This window comes from Leuciscus leuciscus (genome assembly GCF_965113295.1).
Source record: "Leuciscus leuciscus genome assembly, chromosome: 15".
NCBI classification, from domain to species: domain Eukaryota; kingdom Metazoa; phylum Chordata; class Actinopteri; order Cypriniformes; family Leuciscidae; genus Leuciscus; species Leuciscus leuciscus.
This window is the reverse complement of record NC_138739.1, coordinates 33,092,808-33,109,739: the sequence shown is the minus strand read 5'-3', so window position 1 is coordinate 33,109,739 and position 16,932 is coordinate 33,092,808. Positions and strand designations below refer to the sequence as shown.

Below are 16,932 nucleotides of genomic sequence, written 5' to 3'. Positions count from 1 at the left end.
TATACTGTACATAGTCTATTAGTACATTGTTTGATGTCCACAAGGTGAGTAGGTGAAAGGTGACCCCAGTTGTACGTCGCGGGGGGCGTGCCGTGACGTCACGGGGGAAGGTTGCAATCTGAACGTCCCAATTATATAGCTTAGTCCAGACTGAACCAGAACTCAGAAAGTTTCTCCGCAGCGACACATCGCACACAGGACACTCTGCGAATTAACCCGACGCGTAATTAGGGTAATAAACGCGCTTAACCTTCATTGACCTTACGCCTGCTGCTGTGAGTAAATACACGGCGCTTAAGTCCCCGTTGGCTGCAAGCGACTGGACGACAGATTTGCGAACCGGATCGACGCTGCTTATTTCCAAGGTGGCTGCGTCAAGAGAGCTCCGTCCTGAAGGGGGATCGCGTGACGTTTCCTGGCGTGCATATAATCGTGACATTCGCACTGACCGATCCGTAGACCTCGCGTGGATCCATCGTGCCGCAGGGGTCCTTCAGAAACCGTCTCGCACATGATGTACACAATAACCAGAGGTCCCAGCAAACTTGTTACACAACGGAGAACAGGTACAGATTTGAACGGCATGCACAGTCTATAATATAAGCGCAATGGTCGGTAATTTAACGCTAGTATAGTAAGAATGAACCATCCTTTAATCTGGTTACTGACATTACTTTAGAGACGTATTAACAGATATTATTTCTTGCAGGCCCTACGCAACAGATTGAGAGCAAAGCGAGCGACCTGAAACAGAAGCAAAGCCCCTGGCTTGCATCGGAGTGAGTAATTCAATTTATATGCACTAACGTTACCTGACCTGAGCTCGCGATGCTCTCTTCACGTGAGTTTAGTCGCTGTGGTGAAACTTAAACATGATTTAACTGCACCTTTAAAAATGTCCTCAGCGTCCCAGTCTCGTTTTTAAGCTTAACACACTTTAAAGTATCCGTACTGAACAAGCTGGCCTCAATTATTAATCAGGACGTCCTTTTTACGCCTTTGCCAAAGTCCCTTGTTTTTTCTTGCGCCGTGTGTGACCTTGCAAGTGTAGCGCGTGCGCGCGTGGAATGACGGCGTGTTCGAAGATTCTGTCGCGATTCTATTAGTTATCATTTCTGTTGACGGTTTAATAACTAACCTTTTGCAGTTATTATAATGCGAACACATGCTTGTCACACACCCCCCCTTATATTCCCACAAGGACGTTGTGCTGCTTTCGGAGGCTAAAGAGAGTCACGGCGTATTTTACGACACACGTTCGCGTTTGTGTCTGTCATTTGTGTGTTTGATATTTCAATAACGATCAATTTATGTATGGGGTTATGCTGATATAATCAGCAACTGGGTTTCATAACGTGTAGCTAGCTGTCACTATAGAAACGACATTGTGTAAGGAAGGAAGTATTTGGCCTTAAAGGAACAGTTCACCCCAAAATAATTCTTCGTTTTCTCACCCTCAAGTCGTTACAAACATGTATGAATATGTTGAAGAATGTACACGCAGATCTCCACATAATGGAAATCATTGGGTTGGCTTTCTAAATTAATAACCTGTTTTTTTATTTAAATGAAAAGCATGAGAAATTAATCGAATGTTAAACGGATCAATTAAATATAATGTATTATGAATGGGGTCCAAATGCAAAAATTCAAGGTTATTGAAAACCCATATTAATCAACGTGATTTCCCTTTGTTTGTGTAGTTCACCAGCACCGAAAATTGTATTTCACCGGCCGAACGGAAAGCGGTACCACAGATCCACCTCTCCAAACGCTGCCAACACTACTGAAGGATTCACCCCAGCACACGAGGACAATGTTCGATTTGTTTATGAGGGTGAGTTCATTTTCCAGAACACCAGTATTTTGGTTACCTTGATGTTTAAGACCTTGAGGAGGACCAAGGTTGGGTAGTATTTGCCAAGACCTTAATACACTGAGGAGAGACCAAATGGATTCAAAGCTCTACAATAACTGGAAGTTGTTACAAATTTGCGGCTGCAAATGGTGCATATTAGGTGTTGAGCCATTAAAACAACCCTGAATCACTATAATCGTACTTTGCGAGGTAAGTTCAGCAGAGTTTGTGTGAAGAAGGGCAGTTGTTATCTTCAGGAGGAGGGTTTTTGTCTGCAGGCCAGACTCCACCTCCACAGGCTGATGCAACGGACCCTCAAGGGCAGGTTTATGCTCTTTTGTACAGTGACAGGCTAGTCAGCTGAGGCTTTATACTTTCTAAAACTGCTTTACAGTCAATAGAAAAGACAACCGGTTTAGGGAGTGTAAAGGAAGTGTTCAGAATTGGTAAAAGTAACCACCTATTTTTCTACCGCGATCCCAACGAGAAGAGCATGTTTTCCTAGCTGTACATTGTTCTTTTGGTGGAACACATGACACTGTTTCCAGAACTACTGTGAAACATGTATTCCTAAATAATATGCTATTTACAGCATCCCTGTACCTTTGTTTATCGAATAAAGGATTTTAAAAGCCATTCAGACTGATTTATAAATTAATCATTCAGTTTATTTTGTGAATTGTTAATTTATTAAAAATAATAAAATGTACTTCTAAATTAGACATCAGTATGGCTTGCCGGCAAGTTTTACACTACAAAAGATCAATATAAAGACGATTAAATATTTTAGCATGTGACTGGAAAAATGTGTGTATATATAACTTTTACAAACTTTCTGGCAAACCATATGTTAATTATTTTCAATAAATTCTATAAAACTATTTCAAATTGGATTTTAAAATCCTTTTAGTAAACAAAGTAATTATTTGTATATGTTTATTTGTGTCTATATATAATTTTTATAAAGTAAAATACAACTCTCTCCCTCCCTCATATACATGATATAATTTACGGCATACATGCTATAATTTTCAATATTTGTTTGATTGCAGCTTGGCAGGAGGTGGAGCAGAAGCTTGGAGAGGGATCCCAGCCGGAGAACGGGAAAGGGCCAGTGCAGTACGCGGAGAGAAGCCCCAATCCCAGCATGAAAAGTCAGTCAATGACTTCTGTCCTACTTACTCTCTTTAAATAGTCTCTTCTTTGCTGACTTGTTCTCTCTGCTCAGCCCCTCGTGGAGGCCTTCGCTGTCATTACGATATACATATTCACATTATTCAAGTAAAAATACAAATTCTGCTATTTACTCACCCTCATGTCATTCCAAACTTGCGTGACTTCCTATCAGGAACGGAAAAGGATATATTTTGAAGAATGTTCATGTTGCTTCCACACTATAAAAGGAGAAAAAAAGTGTATATTTTGAGTGTTTTATTCATATATATGGTGTAATCTCAAAGAACTTACTCTCTTTTGTCAGATTTTGTGCCTATTGATCTTGAGGAGTGGTGGGCCCAGCGCTTCCTGGCCAACATTGTCAACCTGTCATGACAGGTGCATGATGGGGCATGAGGAGATGGTCCTGACTGAGGCAGAGCAGCCTGACTCTCCTGAGGAGCTCAGGTGATGATGTGAGAGATTCACACGCTGTATGAATTCAGCCCTTCCTGTGGAACTGTTTGCCCAGCCGGACCCAGATTCTCTCTCGTGCGCACAGAAGACGATCAGACATTTTTCTTCTGCTTGTTTTTCTTTGTTAGAATGTGAGATGTCTGTTTTTCTCCGCAGATCTTTGCAAAAAAAGTGATGTTATAAAACAAAACAAAAAAAGTAAAGTAAAATTTTTTCAAGATGTCTTGGTTCTGTGATTATTATTATTTTCCACTGTTGGTTACAATATGAAATCATAGGGTAAATTTTGCAAAGATATTTGGATCATATTTTAAAATAATTATTCTTTTCATTTGTATTGTTTGCGGTTTTTTTATGGTTTAGTACAAGTGGGAATTTTATTTATTTGATACAATAATGAAAAATATAATTTTTGCAGACATTACATAATAGTTAAAAAAAAATGTATTTACATAATGCCAGTTGAGCGAGTGCAACTAAATGTGCTTGTTTGTCATGAAAATTTGTTAAAATATGACCCACATATGAAATCTTGACCGTTTGTTTCAGGCACATTTTGATTAAAGGAATCTGTAAAACTGCTGGGTGAAATTACAACAGTTGAAATGAAATGAATCAATTATTGTATAAAAACACGAGACACATTAAGAAATGTATTTTAATTACATTATCCAGACATTAAATTAAATTCATTTAAAAAATAATATTTTCAATTCAAAAATTGTACAAAAAAAAACATCAATATGAAGCTGATAAAAAAAGGCATTATTTAAATCCTTTCACTCTTAAAACCATGAGTGTGTGTTTTTTTTAAAGATGAACATTGTATTTTAACAATTTCTTCTGAAAATGCTATAGTTTTACCACATTATTTTATTTCAGCCCTCATGCAACTCCTCCACTGGGTTTAGCTGTTTTTTTCCTCCCTCTTCCAGCTGCACTTCCATTAGTTTTCGTTTTCCCACCTCGCTTCCTGCGGGAAGAGGCATTCTGGCCTTGTTTGGCCGTACTGAAAGTGATGCACTGGGAGTCCAGGAAGTCTAGAAGCTTAGCAGCACCTAACCTGATGCCTGCCGCTTTCAAGCTGGACCGCAGCTCCGCCAGGGAGAGAGGCTGGTACTGCAGCACTCGTCCGTACAGTTTGGGGTCGGATAGGATGAACTGACGAACTGCGAGGAGTTTGTCCTTCTCACGAACAACAGCCTGAGACGCTGTGATGCCCTCGCTGTCCGAGTCATCGTCTCCGGACACACACAGCTCTGGGTTCGACCTGGATAGAAGAAAAGGGTTGAACAATATTTCTTTAGGCACTTTTCCACTACATGGTACGGCTCGGCTTTTCCACTGCAGTTTAGTACCGCTTCAAAGTGGGTGGGATTATAGACTGATCATTACAGTTGTGCCGCCTCTACTACCGTGACACAAACACGCAACACAAACAAAAGCTGATTCTGATTCTCGGCATGTGGATGTTATTCACTGCAAGACGAAGAAGTTTGTTCAAGTTTGGTGTCTCGTGTCGCAAATCCAATGACGCCGGTAGTGACGATTCTCGGACCAATCAGTGATCTGCAGTGTTTACACGTCACATTTTAGTATCAGTGCGGCTCGCCTGGAATCTCAACTGAGGTGGTACTATTTAAGTCAGCTGTACCGAGCCGTACCATGCAGTGGAAAAGCAGCATATTTAGTATTAATTGTGTGTATAGCAGGGATGGATTCACACACAAGCTACCAAGCATGTGCCCAAGGCACTAGACCAGAGGGGGGGCCCATTCAAGCTGCGGGGGGCTTTGTCGACCTCCCCACCTTTAGACTATATAGCCGTATAGGAGCTGTACCTTTCGGAATCCGCATTGGAAGACGTGTTAGAGTTTTGAGAGGCTGCTAAAAGCTCATCTTCTTCACTAGTCGGTAGTTTCATAGGGGAGACAGCAGGGGGCGCTGTAGGTTGCTTAAAGGAGAGCGGCGCAGACTGGGAGTTGGAGGCATTCGGGGGGCGTTTGGGTCCAGAGGTCTCCTCCTCAGACTCGGAGCTCTGCAGCTGGTGGGTGTACTGATGGATCTCTTTCAGCTTCAGAACCATCTGTTTCTTGGGCAGCGGACGCACACCAAACCTAGACAAAAAAACATTATGCATCTCTGTGTTTTTGAGCATTTTGCTTTGGCTATGTGAGGGCAAAGTTGCACAACATCTGCATTTGATTGGCATTTGAAAGTTGAATATTTTAATACTTTAAAAAACTATTAGGATGTACATTATGTTCGGTTTCATAACGTGGCTACCACTGTCAATCAAGAAATGGCACGTAAGAATGTGTGTTTGTTTATACATTACAAAACAATAAACACACCCTATTCAAAATTAAGACAAAGTACTTGGATAAAAAAAAAAATCAGTCCATAGCTTCTGTGATGAACTCTGATGAATTAAAACACCCTGAGGGGAACTGACTAAAAAAGATCCAGTTCATAATGTTAGTTCTGAAAATAAAAAGTTGCAGTATAATGTATTCCACTTGGTTTGATATTTTGCTAACTATTGCAATGACATGAATACATTTTTAAGTGTGACAGTGTCTAAATATAATGTTTATGCTCACCCATTGAGTTTGTTTTTGAGCTCAGGTGTGTCCATATCGGAGTAGCCTGGCATGGGAGTGATGGGTATCAGCGGCCCTTTATTCCTCTTTCTGCAAGCAACTGAGCAGAAAGTTCAAATTTATTTTAAGAAGGTTTTCTAAAACAAACTAAAATAAATGACTTGCAGGAAAAAATCTTACAGGGCTTTCTGATGCACAGCCATATCAGAAAAAAATTATTAACATGATAAAAAAAAGAGGACAACATGTATTACCTGGAGTCTTAAGTTCAGCAACTCTCTTGGCAGAGGGAGCTGCCAATCTCTGAGAAAGAGGAAGCGGAGCGTTCTCTTCCTCCTCCCAATCATCCCACATGTCAGGGTCAGGAAGGCTGTGATTGAACGGACCTGGACTTGGATCAGGAGTTTTGTTATAAGCTCCAGATGGAAGAGGAGACGTGGCATGTAGACCTGTCGTTTGTCCCTTACCCTCGAGACCTGGTGAACTAACTGTACCCTCACTGCTATCAAGTCTTAGACTGAAGTGGGGCTTCTGGCTCACAATCCCTCCATCCAAGCCCCAGGAGTCATCAAACGCTATAGGAGGCTCATCCATGTCACAGAATGAGTTTCCTGCAATTTCCACCACGTCTTCAACACTTTGATTGGGAAGATCTTCTCCCACTTCCATTTGCTCCATCCCATCGTTCTCTCTTTCTCTCGATCTTTCAGGATGACTGTAACTCAGAGAGTTTGGGGATGGACTGGAGCATTCCTGCTGAAGAGAGCTTCTCTGCTTCTTCTCAGGTGTTTTACTAGGGGAAGGAAAACTCAGTTGTAGAGACACTAGGCCAACTTTCCCCTCACCGTCACCAACCGTAGGGGAGCCGAACGTGATCTGACGTTGTAAAGAAGAGTCTGAATGGAGAGGAGTGCTACTTGAGGGCTGTGGGACACCCTGGGTTTGTCGTCCCATGATGGTGCCGGTGTGGGAGCCATCAGAAGCCCTTGTAGAACAGACCTGAGACAGTCTTAGAAGTTGAAGTGGTCTCTGGTAACCTGGTGAGCGATCCGTATCAGTGCTAGGACGTTCTTTAGAGAGAGTCTGATCTGGTTTTAACAGTTTGGACAAGGGAACCGGCTCCTCTTTAAGGCAGTTTCTGCTCAAAGAAGCAAAGCTAGTAAGTTTCAAACTGTCCGAGACAGAGGAAGAGGAAGAAGAGGACGATGCAGAGCAAGATTTGGGGAAGAGTTGGGTTCGGCGCATGCTAACGCAGGTCTGGGTAGAGCTACAGCGTGTGGATGCTACCGGAGTGGCTGGAATCAGCCAGGAAACCTCAGCAGAGCCATCAAACACACTTTCATTTGCATCCCCAGGACTATAGTGCTCTGGTCGGTCAGACTTGGCTTCTGTATCAGTCGTCACCTGCTTGGAAGCATTTACCTGTTTCCCGGCATGGCCTTGGGATCCAGATTCTTTGAAACTGTTTTCTGCAAGCTTAACTTTGCAAGCATAGCTTGTGGACGGTTCTGAGGGAGATTTGAACGGAGACAGAGGGGACAAAGCACATTTAGTAGAAGCTGCATTGTCACCATCCACATCCTCACCGGAATCATCTGAGAGTACAATGAGCTCAACCTCTTTGCTGTGTGATTTTGGAGGGGAAGGAGGATTTTCTTTTCCCTGGCAGCTTGAGTTGTCTTTACTTAGGGGAGACTTGCCTTTATCTACTGTATCTTCGCCCTTATGTGGAACAGGAGACACCCCAGGCATGGGAAAGGAAGTTTCACCTGACACATCTGAGCTTAGCGGAGGGCTTATGGACAGGTCAATCACCTCACTGACACAAGAAGGGCGAAATGGGGCAGGTGTGTTTCGCTGTAGTGTGCGTGACTGTTTTTGCTGAGAGCATGATGCTGGCATCTGTGACGGTTCCATGTATTCGCCTATAGACTGGGAGAATAAACGGTTGTAACTCTTGTCTAGACTGGCATCTGGGTCTCTGTTTTCAGTTGTGCCGTCATCAAATTCTGGAATCAAACTAACTCTCTCAGTCTCTGGGCTGGGCTTTTGAAGGGTTTCTGTTGGACTTGTTACCATGGCAGCCTCTGTCCCATCCACGCCTTGTTTGTTACTATGGCAACTGCCGGCAGACTTCTCTAAGAGGGGTTCTGTCTCATTTTTCTCTATCCCTTCATCTTTCTTTTCATTTTCGAGGGATGAATTTGCATGTCCCTCCTCTTCCTCTGTCTCTGTCTCAGTCTCCATCTTCCTTTGCGTCGCTGCAAACTCATATATCTCGTCAAGCTCTTCCTCATCCACCTGGTCCTCTTTCTCTCCATCTCCTCTCTCTCTCTCCTCTTCCATGTCTCCTTCCTCTCCACCAGTCTCTTTAAAATCATCCTCTTCTTCGCTGTCCTCATGCTGCCACATTGATTGGAGGAGCTCCAAGAAGTTGCTTTCTGCCAAGTTCTGGTCTTCTTGGTCCCTGAGATGAGACTCAGGCGCTGGAAGCATTTTAGATTCTCCTCTTGGGTTTTCCTCCACGCTTCCGGAATATTCCTCACACTGCTGTTGCAACTCAGCCAAACCAAACCTGAAACACAACACAGATTTATTATCCACAATATACGTCATCTATAATCTATTTATATACAGAAATAATTGTAATATTTGAAACCACACCATACGGGTTGTAATACTGACCTATCAGCAAGCTCCTGTATGTGTGGTAGCAGTGTATGTGTCAGAGGACAGTGGGCTGTGTAAAGATACTGCAGGAGGGCCAGAACTGCCTCCCCAAGCACATCGCCCAACAACACCCTCTGAGCAACAGGCATACCCTCCTCCTGAACACCAAAACCTGAGTCATGAACCTACAAACACATGGCAACAGCTTGGTTATTCATCTGCACTTCTTAATGGTTAACGTTTGTGGCGTCAGTGTAGAGATGCACTAACCATGTTGGCCAGCAGGGGGCATCGCGCATACAGCATAAACGAGTGCGTGAAGAAGACGTCCCCACTGTCCACCTGTAACTGCACATCACTGAGTTGAGGGTTGTTGACCATACTGCTCAGATCTGATGATAGCTTTGAAACGTACACCTGAAAAACACAACAACGGACATAGAAACGTACTCCAGAACATTTAATATTGAGCCAATCATGATAGAGTAAAGTAATAGGAAGATCAAATGTAAGGAAATTCTTACTGAGGCTGTTTTGGGTGTCTTATTGTCATTTGTCTCTTGAACAAACCCACTTGAGGGAAGTTCATTCGTGGCATCGTCTTTATCTAAAGAACAGGGGACAGTGTGAGCCGAGTGTAATAAAAAAATGAGTCTTTTTGTTTCACTATACCAGTTTTACCTGACTTGTCCCCTGTGGCTGTGTACTGGGTGAGCGTCATGCCTTCCTCTGCAAGCTCCATCAGGTCCTGCAGAGCCTGGGTGCCTGGTGTACCCGAAGAGGCAGTGAGAGGACAGGTAGACCCGTGCTGTGCTGGGCTCTGATCCGAAGGCTTTTCCTGGAACAAATCGGCCTCTGAGGTCACAGCTGGAGGTTTCTTGACTGGAGTTACTTCAAGAGACTCGACTTGTTCCCTCTGAAGTAGTAATATAAAGAAACTTTAAGAAACAGCATCCACAACTTCTTTAACAAACAAAATATTCAGTGAGAAATAATGTAGAACGTGATTTTATCCATTGGGATTTGAATGTGAAATGAAAATGATGGCAAGGAATGTAACAATCACGACTGTACCTATTCTAAATTCCTAACTAATGATATGTACTACATTTCATAATGTAGTAATGTTGGTTCATGTTTTTTTTAATAAATTATTTAAATGAATAATTTTTTACAGTTAACATGTTTAAGAAAAGCATTTAAATATTTATAGAATTTTTTCATGAACCTTTTTTTTCTTTGACAGAATTAGACGAAGGGAATTTAAAGTAAATTTTCCCGTAAAAATATTAATGAATACTCTAGCTGCCACAGAGTTATACTTTTAAAGTATAACTAAAGCTATTATTGTAAATTATAATTACATATATTTGTTGTACTAAAAAATAAATTCTAACATTTACATAGTTACATAATTTTGATCAAAATACACCTTATTTATGAACAAACATTTTTCTTTGGAATAATTCACTCTAAAATATTGTGCACAATAAGACAAGGGGAATCTCTTCAAGTAAATGTCTCACCTCTGGTGCAACCCATGGCTGTATGAAGTTGCTTAGTTCAGATGTGTAAAACTCTGAAACGGAGTCTGGTCCTCCTCCATGAAGAGCACTTTTGTCCCAGAGGGAGGCGTGAGGCTGGAGAGGGAGTGCGGAGGGGGATAGGGTGGGTGTTGGCGGAGAGGGGGGTCTGGAACGGAGCAGGAGAGATGAAACCCGCTCCTGTCGACGATTCAGTGCTGTCTGAGGGTCCTGAATGAGGAGTAGTGGTGGGTGGACAGGAGATGCTCCCTTCCTTCTCTTTCCACGGCCCTTTCCTGAAACAGAACATGAATGATATGCTATGTGTAATAATCTACAATTTTACTGCTTTAACTGAACAAAAAGTGAGTTTACCTGCACCAGGTCTCCACTGTAAGACAGGAGCTGCCGTTGCTGGAGGGCTGGAGAGCTGAGCCAGTATCTCTCTTTCCTCCACCATCTCTCGCTCCTTTTCCATTTCCTGCTCAAGTAGAGAGCGGGACAGAGCCAGCGCCATGATGGTGTCCTCGTCCAACTTCTGGGCTTTCCTCCTGGTTCTCTTTTTCACAGGCACACCATCCCTCCTTGTTGTGCTACCTACTTGTTGTCTGAAGAACATAGAACATGAAATACAATATGTATTTACAAGATCTCCTGGGGACCATTTTTATTATTGTGGTTTGAAGCAGGGTGGGGCCAAGAGCCGTGGGAGCGGAGCGAGGCCAGTGGAGCGAATGCTGATGAGAGACACCTGCACCACAACAACGCTCTCGAGTCCCATGGAGGAGCTCTAGAAGGATAAAAGGAGGAACACCAACAACGAAGGGCGAGAGAGGACCAGGCCTGGGACATTAAGTTGTTGTTTTATTATGTTATAGGCTAGCCTGGGAAAACCCAGACAACTTCCGGCAAATTTAGATTTGCTCTGCAAGTAGTCTGGCAAAGAGCTCATTCAAGCCCATTTCTAATCCGTCGAAATCGCGGCACCAATCAGAAACGTTGAGGCGGGCTTTACACGATGACAATCGCTCTGATTGGTTTTAGGTCTATCCAATTGCGCCCAGAGGCATTTGAGCGACGTCCGTTGGTGAAGCGCACTCAACTTTTAAATGCATTATTATATTAAAATTGCAAACACATGAGGACAGTCTCCATGAAAGACCCACTGGCAGATGAACATGCTACTACATTTCTCTCTAGGAAATTAAATTAGATTTAATAGAGGATTTTAACTGTGACAAGATGATTGACAGGGCAGTTTACGTGACAGGATGCACACGACAGATCCGTCCGATAAAGATGACGAAGTAGTATGTCCCAAAGCTTGCCTACTTTTTTGCTACACATTCAAAAGTAAATACCTTTTCTTCACAAAAAGAGTACATACTTTTATGGCGTAGTGTAACTTAGTGACGCAGCATATTGCTTTACACGATGACGATCGCTCTGACTGGTTTTAGGTCTATCCAATTGAGCCCAGAGGCATTTGAGCGATGTCCGTTGGTGACGCCCCTTTGGAAATGAGTTATTAATGAAGCTTTGCCAGACCATAACTCAGTTACTACTGAGAATGGTCTGGTTTTAACCAGGCTAGTTATAGGCAGCAGTCGGCAGAACGCTCACTGCTGTTCTTTCGTTTGGATTATTTTGTCATTAAACTTTATGTCGACTGTTTGCCAGGTCCCACATCCTTCTTCCCTGAGCCTGAACTTTACTACAATTATATTTATTTAGAAAAATTGGTAACCCTTTTTGTAAGAAAGCTCCATTTGTTAACATTAACATGAACTAACAATGAAAAATACTTCTAAGCATGTATTAATCTTAGTTAAAGTTATAAAGTAAAAATAATAATGAACAGTTGTTGTTTTTTATAAACTAACATTAACAAAGATTAATAAGCACTGTAACAAATGTAGCTATTGCTTATTTTTAGATAATGCATTAACTGACATTAATGGGACCTTATTGTAAAGCGTTACAGAAAAATGTATTTTATGTCTATAAATATAATAAAACATTTATTTATTGTATTGAAAAAGATCATTTATGTTTTGGCCATCATTTTTATTTTTTAAATCTAATGGGATTTTTAAATATTATATCTTTATTTTTTCAAATTACTTTGATGAGGTTTTTTTTGTATTGCAGTAATAAAATGTGAGGGTAAAATTGTGCACAAATGTCATGAAAATGTCACAATGGAAAATTAATAATTTAAGTTAAAAATATATATATAAAGTATATACATAAGAACATATTATTGTCAAACATATAAAGTCAAAAACCTGACTTACGATTGGTCGGAGGAGTTGTGGCTCACGGTCTCAGCAGCTTGTCTCCTCAGAGCCTGGAGAAGATCATTGGGCTTCACACCCATATCAGTCGAGCAACGCTTTAGGTGGACAGACCGGCTTTTCTCTGATTTAAAACTCTTTCCACAAATGGGACAATCTGGGACCCGCGGTCTAGGGTGGGAATGGTGGGAATGATGGGATGTCGAGGGAGCGCTGCTTTCACTGGCATCCAGACATCTGCAGAGCAGGAGACAGAGGCAGAGGACAAAGGTGAAACTCACACTGCATTGTTTGTGAAACAGATATGAATGATGCCACATAATCTAGTGTGTGTTGAGGTTATAATGCACCTGTTGATGTGCTGAGTGCGTAGCGGGGGACTCATGCTCGACAGATCTTTCTGACAGAGCTGGCAGAAGAACAATCCTGACTCTTCCACGCTCCCAGCAGCCCGAGCCTCGTGATCCATCTCCTGCTGAAGCTGAAGAGCCAGGGCTTCATCTCCGCTCACATCTTCCGTAGGAAAACATGCACATATACTTTTAGCAAAAATGACTTTCATTGATCACGTTAAAAAATGTCAAGCCATAAAACAAATTCTGTTTCACAATTTAAACACTTTATTTTTTATTTTATTTTTTGGTTGAAAGTCAAAGCATTAGTCATGTTTTGCACCATATGCCACAATCTTTACAGTAGAAGTATGAATTTATAGCTGTTATGGACAAATTAATTGTAAAATGTTATGAGTCTATGACTGGATCATTATTGCAGTGATTATTATGTTTCTAGCATGTTATAGGCCTATGTTTGGCAACAGTTCTTCTAACCCTAATTGATGGAGTGTGTAGCTTTTCATTTCTTAAACAACCATGTAGGAAGAAACATCATCAGGGCCGGCCCTGACCAATTTGCTGCCCTAGGCAAGATTTTACCTGGCGCCCCATGCATCACAGCCCATTTCACCCCGTCATTGTGTTCATGATTTAGCATATATATATATATATATATATATATATATATATATATATATATATATATATATATATATATATATATATTTAAAATAATTGGTTTTCAATTTATTATACTTTAAATTATCATTTATTTCTGTGATGCAAAGCTGAATTTTCAGCATCATTACTCCAGTCTTCAGTGTCACATGTGACATCCGGTCTATCACATGATCCTTTAGAAATCATTCTAATATGATGATTCATTATCAAAGTTGGAAACAGTTCTGCTGCTTAATATTTTTTCATAACCTGTGATACTTTTTTAGGATACTTTGATAAATAAATAGTAAAAAAAAATTTTTTTCAATGTTTTAAAAATAGAAATCTTTTGTAACAACAATATACACTACAAAATCAATACTTTTATTCAGCAAAGATGTGTTAAATTGATAAAAAGTGATCGTAAAGATGATTTATATAATTAGAAAATATTTTTATTTTATTTTAAATAAATGCAGTTCTTTTTAACATTTTATTCATCAAATATATTAGGCAGCAGAACTGTTTCCAACACTCATAATAAATCAGAATATTAAAATGATTTCTAAAGGATCATGCGATAGACTGGATGTCACATGTGACACTGAAGACTGGAGTAATGATGCTGAAAATTCAGCTTTGCATCACAGAAATAAATGATAATTTAAAGTATAATAAATTGAAAACCAATTATTTTAAATTGTAATAATATATCACAATATTTATAATTTTTTCTGTATTTTTGATCAAATAAATGCAGGCTTGATGAGCAGAAGAAACTTTTTTCAAAAACATTAAAAATAGTAATATTTCCAAACTTTTGGCCTGTACTGTATCCCCACAACTGCACAACTGTAGAGTAAAACATTAATAAAAAAGTGATAATAAAAAATGCGTCTTAAAACTGACATGATTGTTACAAAACCACACAGTCTGGGGACTCTGGAGAACTCAGAACAACTGCTAACATTAAGTTTAAGGTAAAAATAACTGCCATGAAATTATAGTATCTTACTCCTATGCCATAAATTGTTCATTCACTACATCACTTTACCTCTGTCTTTATCCCCTTTTATCCTCTTCTCTTCTTTTTGGCACTGTATCTATCGCAGACTATGCTCATTTATAATGTCATGTAAATTCGGCCTTCCGTCACAATCAGGAAACTTTCACCGCGTCTAGAACTGGAGCGAGCTGCCAGGCCCGTTTCTACGAGCTGTGTGTTAACAAAAGCAGTGTTGTCTACATTGGATGCGGAGTCGCGCACGCTACACAACAAATTACCAACAACTGATCGCGCGCGCGCTCTGTTTCTGACGCACTTCAAGCACTCGATGGGCGGGGGACGATTGGTGAGCCGGACTTTTTTTTTTTTTTTTTTGGTAGTATTTCGAATTAATGGTTTTAAAATAGTATTATATATAAAAAAATAATAATGAAAAAAAAAAATAATAATTCACTCGTTCACTCATTCTGGCGCCCCTATGGATGAGTGGCGCCCCTAGCATTTGCCTATACCGCCTATGCCGCGGGCCGGCCCTGAACATCATGGCCATATTCCAGGATGATGATGTCAAGATTCACCAGGCTCAACATCACAACATTTATTTCCATCAAGAGGTGCATCAATTTTTGGTCAAGATCTTGTATTGTCAATGCAAGAGTCCAGCACTCTGTAAAGTCTCCTCCAGCACATCCCAAAGACTTTCAATGAATTTAAGGTCTGGACTCAGAGGTGCCGATTCATGTGTGAAAATTATTCTTCATGCTCCTCAAACTATTCTTTCACAATTTGAGCCTGATGAATGTCATTGTCATCTTTGAATATGACCATGATGTGTCTTCCTACATGGTTGTTTAAGAAATGAAAAGCTACACACTCCATCAGTAAGGGTTAGAAGAACTGTTGCCAAACATATAACATGCTAGAAACATCATAATCACTGAAATAATGATACAATCATAGACACATAAGCAATTGCCTATTTAAAGCCAAACAGCGACTTTTTGGGGAGGGGGCTGGGAAGTGTATGTGTAAGTATAATGTATATATAAGTAAAACAAAAATACTTATTGCTGAGCTGTAAAACATATAGAAATCTAGTTATTTACTAACCTCTAACTTCATACCTAATGATCTGCACAACTTAATATGATGTATCAAAATAAGTTAATGTGTTTATGAAAATTGAGAGGCTTGGGTGGGTGATCCCTGGGTCTGTAAAGATTCGACACCATACCTGTGTGCTGGATCCCGGCAGTGGTGGGACAGTTTCCCTCAGACTCTGTGGCTGTGGGTTGGTTGGTCTCAGCATGTAGGAGTCTCTCTGGACTGGCTCTCTTAAACTGTTGCATTCTGCGGATCACGACATCTTTGACCTTCCCTGTGCCGGATATATCAGGGACAGGCTGGGAAGCATCGCCAGATACTACAGCCTCGCCAGATACTACAGCCTGTTGAGTCTTGCTGATGTTACTCTTTATTTTAGTCTTAGCAGCATCTTTCGTCTTCTTCCTCCTCTTAGGGGGGTTTCTTCTAGATGAGGGGGAGGATGGCTCCTCATCCTTGGCTGCTGATTTTTTCTCATCTCCAGATCCTCCTTTCCTCCTCACTCTTTTAAGGAGACGAGAGCACAGGTCGGTGAAGTCCTGATCCGAGTCGTCCATGATGAGCCGATCACACACATGATCTGTCACATCAGTATGCATTATTAAACATCATTTGAATCTTTATATTGTGGTTGAAATGCATGACGCTACATCAAGATTGTCCGTTTGCTTTCAAAAAGTACAGGGAAAAGATATATGTAAGAAAATGCATCATATTTACCTTTGTTTACATTTTACTTTGCCACTATTCGAACCCTATACAGGCTAGTTAATATCGGTTAACGTACTTTTACCACGATTCATTTCATAACAACTTAAATACAGATCGTTGGCAAGATGCACTTCATTTTATGTCTTTCATACAGATGATTTTATGTCGTAAAACGACGATTTTCCTGTAAAATGTGCTGCAGGTCTATGTTGTTCAAAATACTGTCCCGCAAACCGCCGCCGTCTACTTCCGGTGACGTGCAGTGCGCGGTGACGTAGTGACTGCGTCAATTGCGAAACAATCATCATGTGATATAACCATAAAACTTACGAAAGAGTGAAATTGTTAAAAGATGGTAAATCCCACTAAATATGGCAAATAACTAATTTAATTTTTCATATTACATTTTATTTGATCATATTACTTATAAATCTGACAGGAATTAAATAAGCCCACGGACGCAACAATCTAACGTTAACACACGCATACATATTATATAATAAAAATTATATATAAATAACATTAAAGACACA

General features: G+C 40.6%; 2 protein-coding genes across 2 annotated transcripts; one reads left to right on the top strand and one right to left on the bottom strand.

Moving 5' to 3' along the window:
- Positions 1-166: 166 nt before the first annotated feature.
- mcrip2 (MAPK regulated corepressor interacting protein 2) lies at positions 167-3,710 on the top strand. The gene is made up of 5 exons (XM_082138375.1): positions 167-566; positions 710-779; positions 1,704-1,837; positions 2,911-3,012; positions 3,339-3,710. Exons 1-5 carry the CDS (start codon positions 512-514, stop codon positions 3,407-3,409), a joined length of 432 nt encoding a protein of 143 aa, XP_081994501.1. The 5' UTR covers positions 167-511; the 3' UTR covers positions 3,410-3,710.
- Positions 3,711-3,898: 188 nt separating this feature from the next.
- Positions 3,899-16,798, bottom strand: slx4 (SLX4 structure-specific endonuclease subunit homolog). Its single transcript, XM_082138286.1, has 14 exons — positions 16,409-16,798; positions 15,819-16,268; positions 12,934-13,096; positions 12,584-12,820; positions 10,662-10,894; positions 10,290-10,582; positions 9,445-9,679; positions 9,288-9,370; positions 9,034-9,180; positions 8,779-8,948; positions 6,348-8,668; positions 6,094-6,193; positions 5,332-5,607; positions 3,899-4,760 (listed from the first exon to the last, which is right to left on the bottom strand). Exons 2-14 carry the CDS (start codon positions 16,243-16,245, stop codon positions 4,376-4,378), a joined length of 5,070 nt encoding a protein of 1,689 aa, XP_081994412.1. The 5' UTR covers positions 16,246-16,268; positions 16,409-16,798; the 3' UTR covers positions 3,899-4,375.
- Positions 16,799-16,932: the final 134 nt, after the last annotated feature.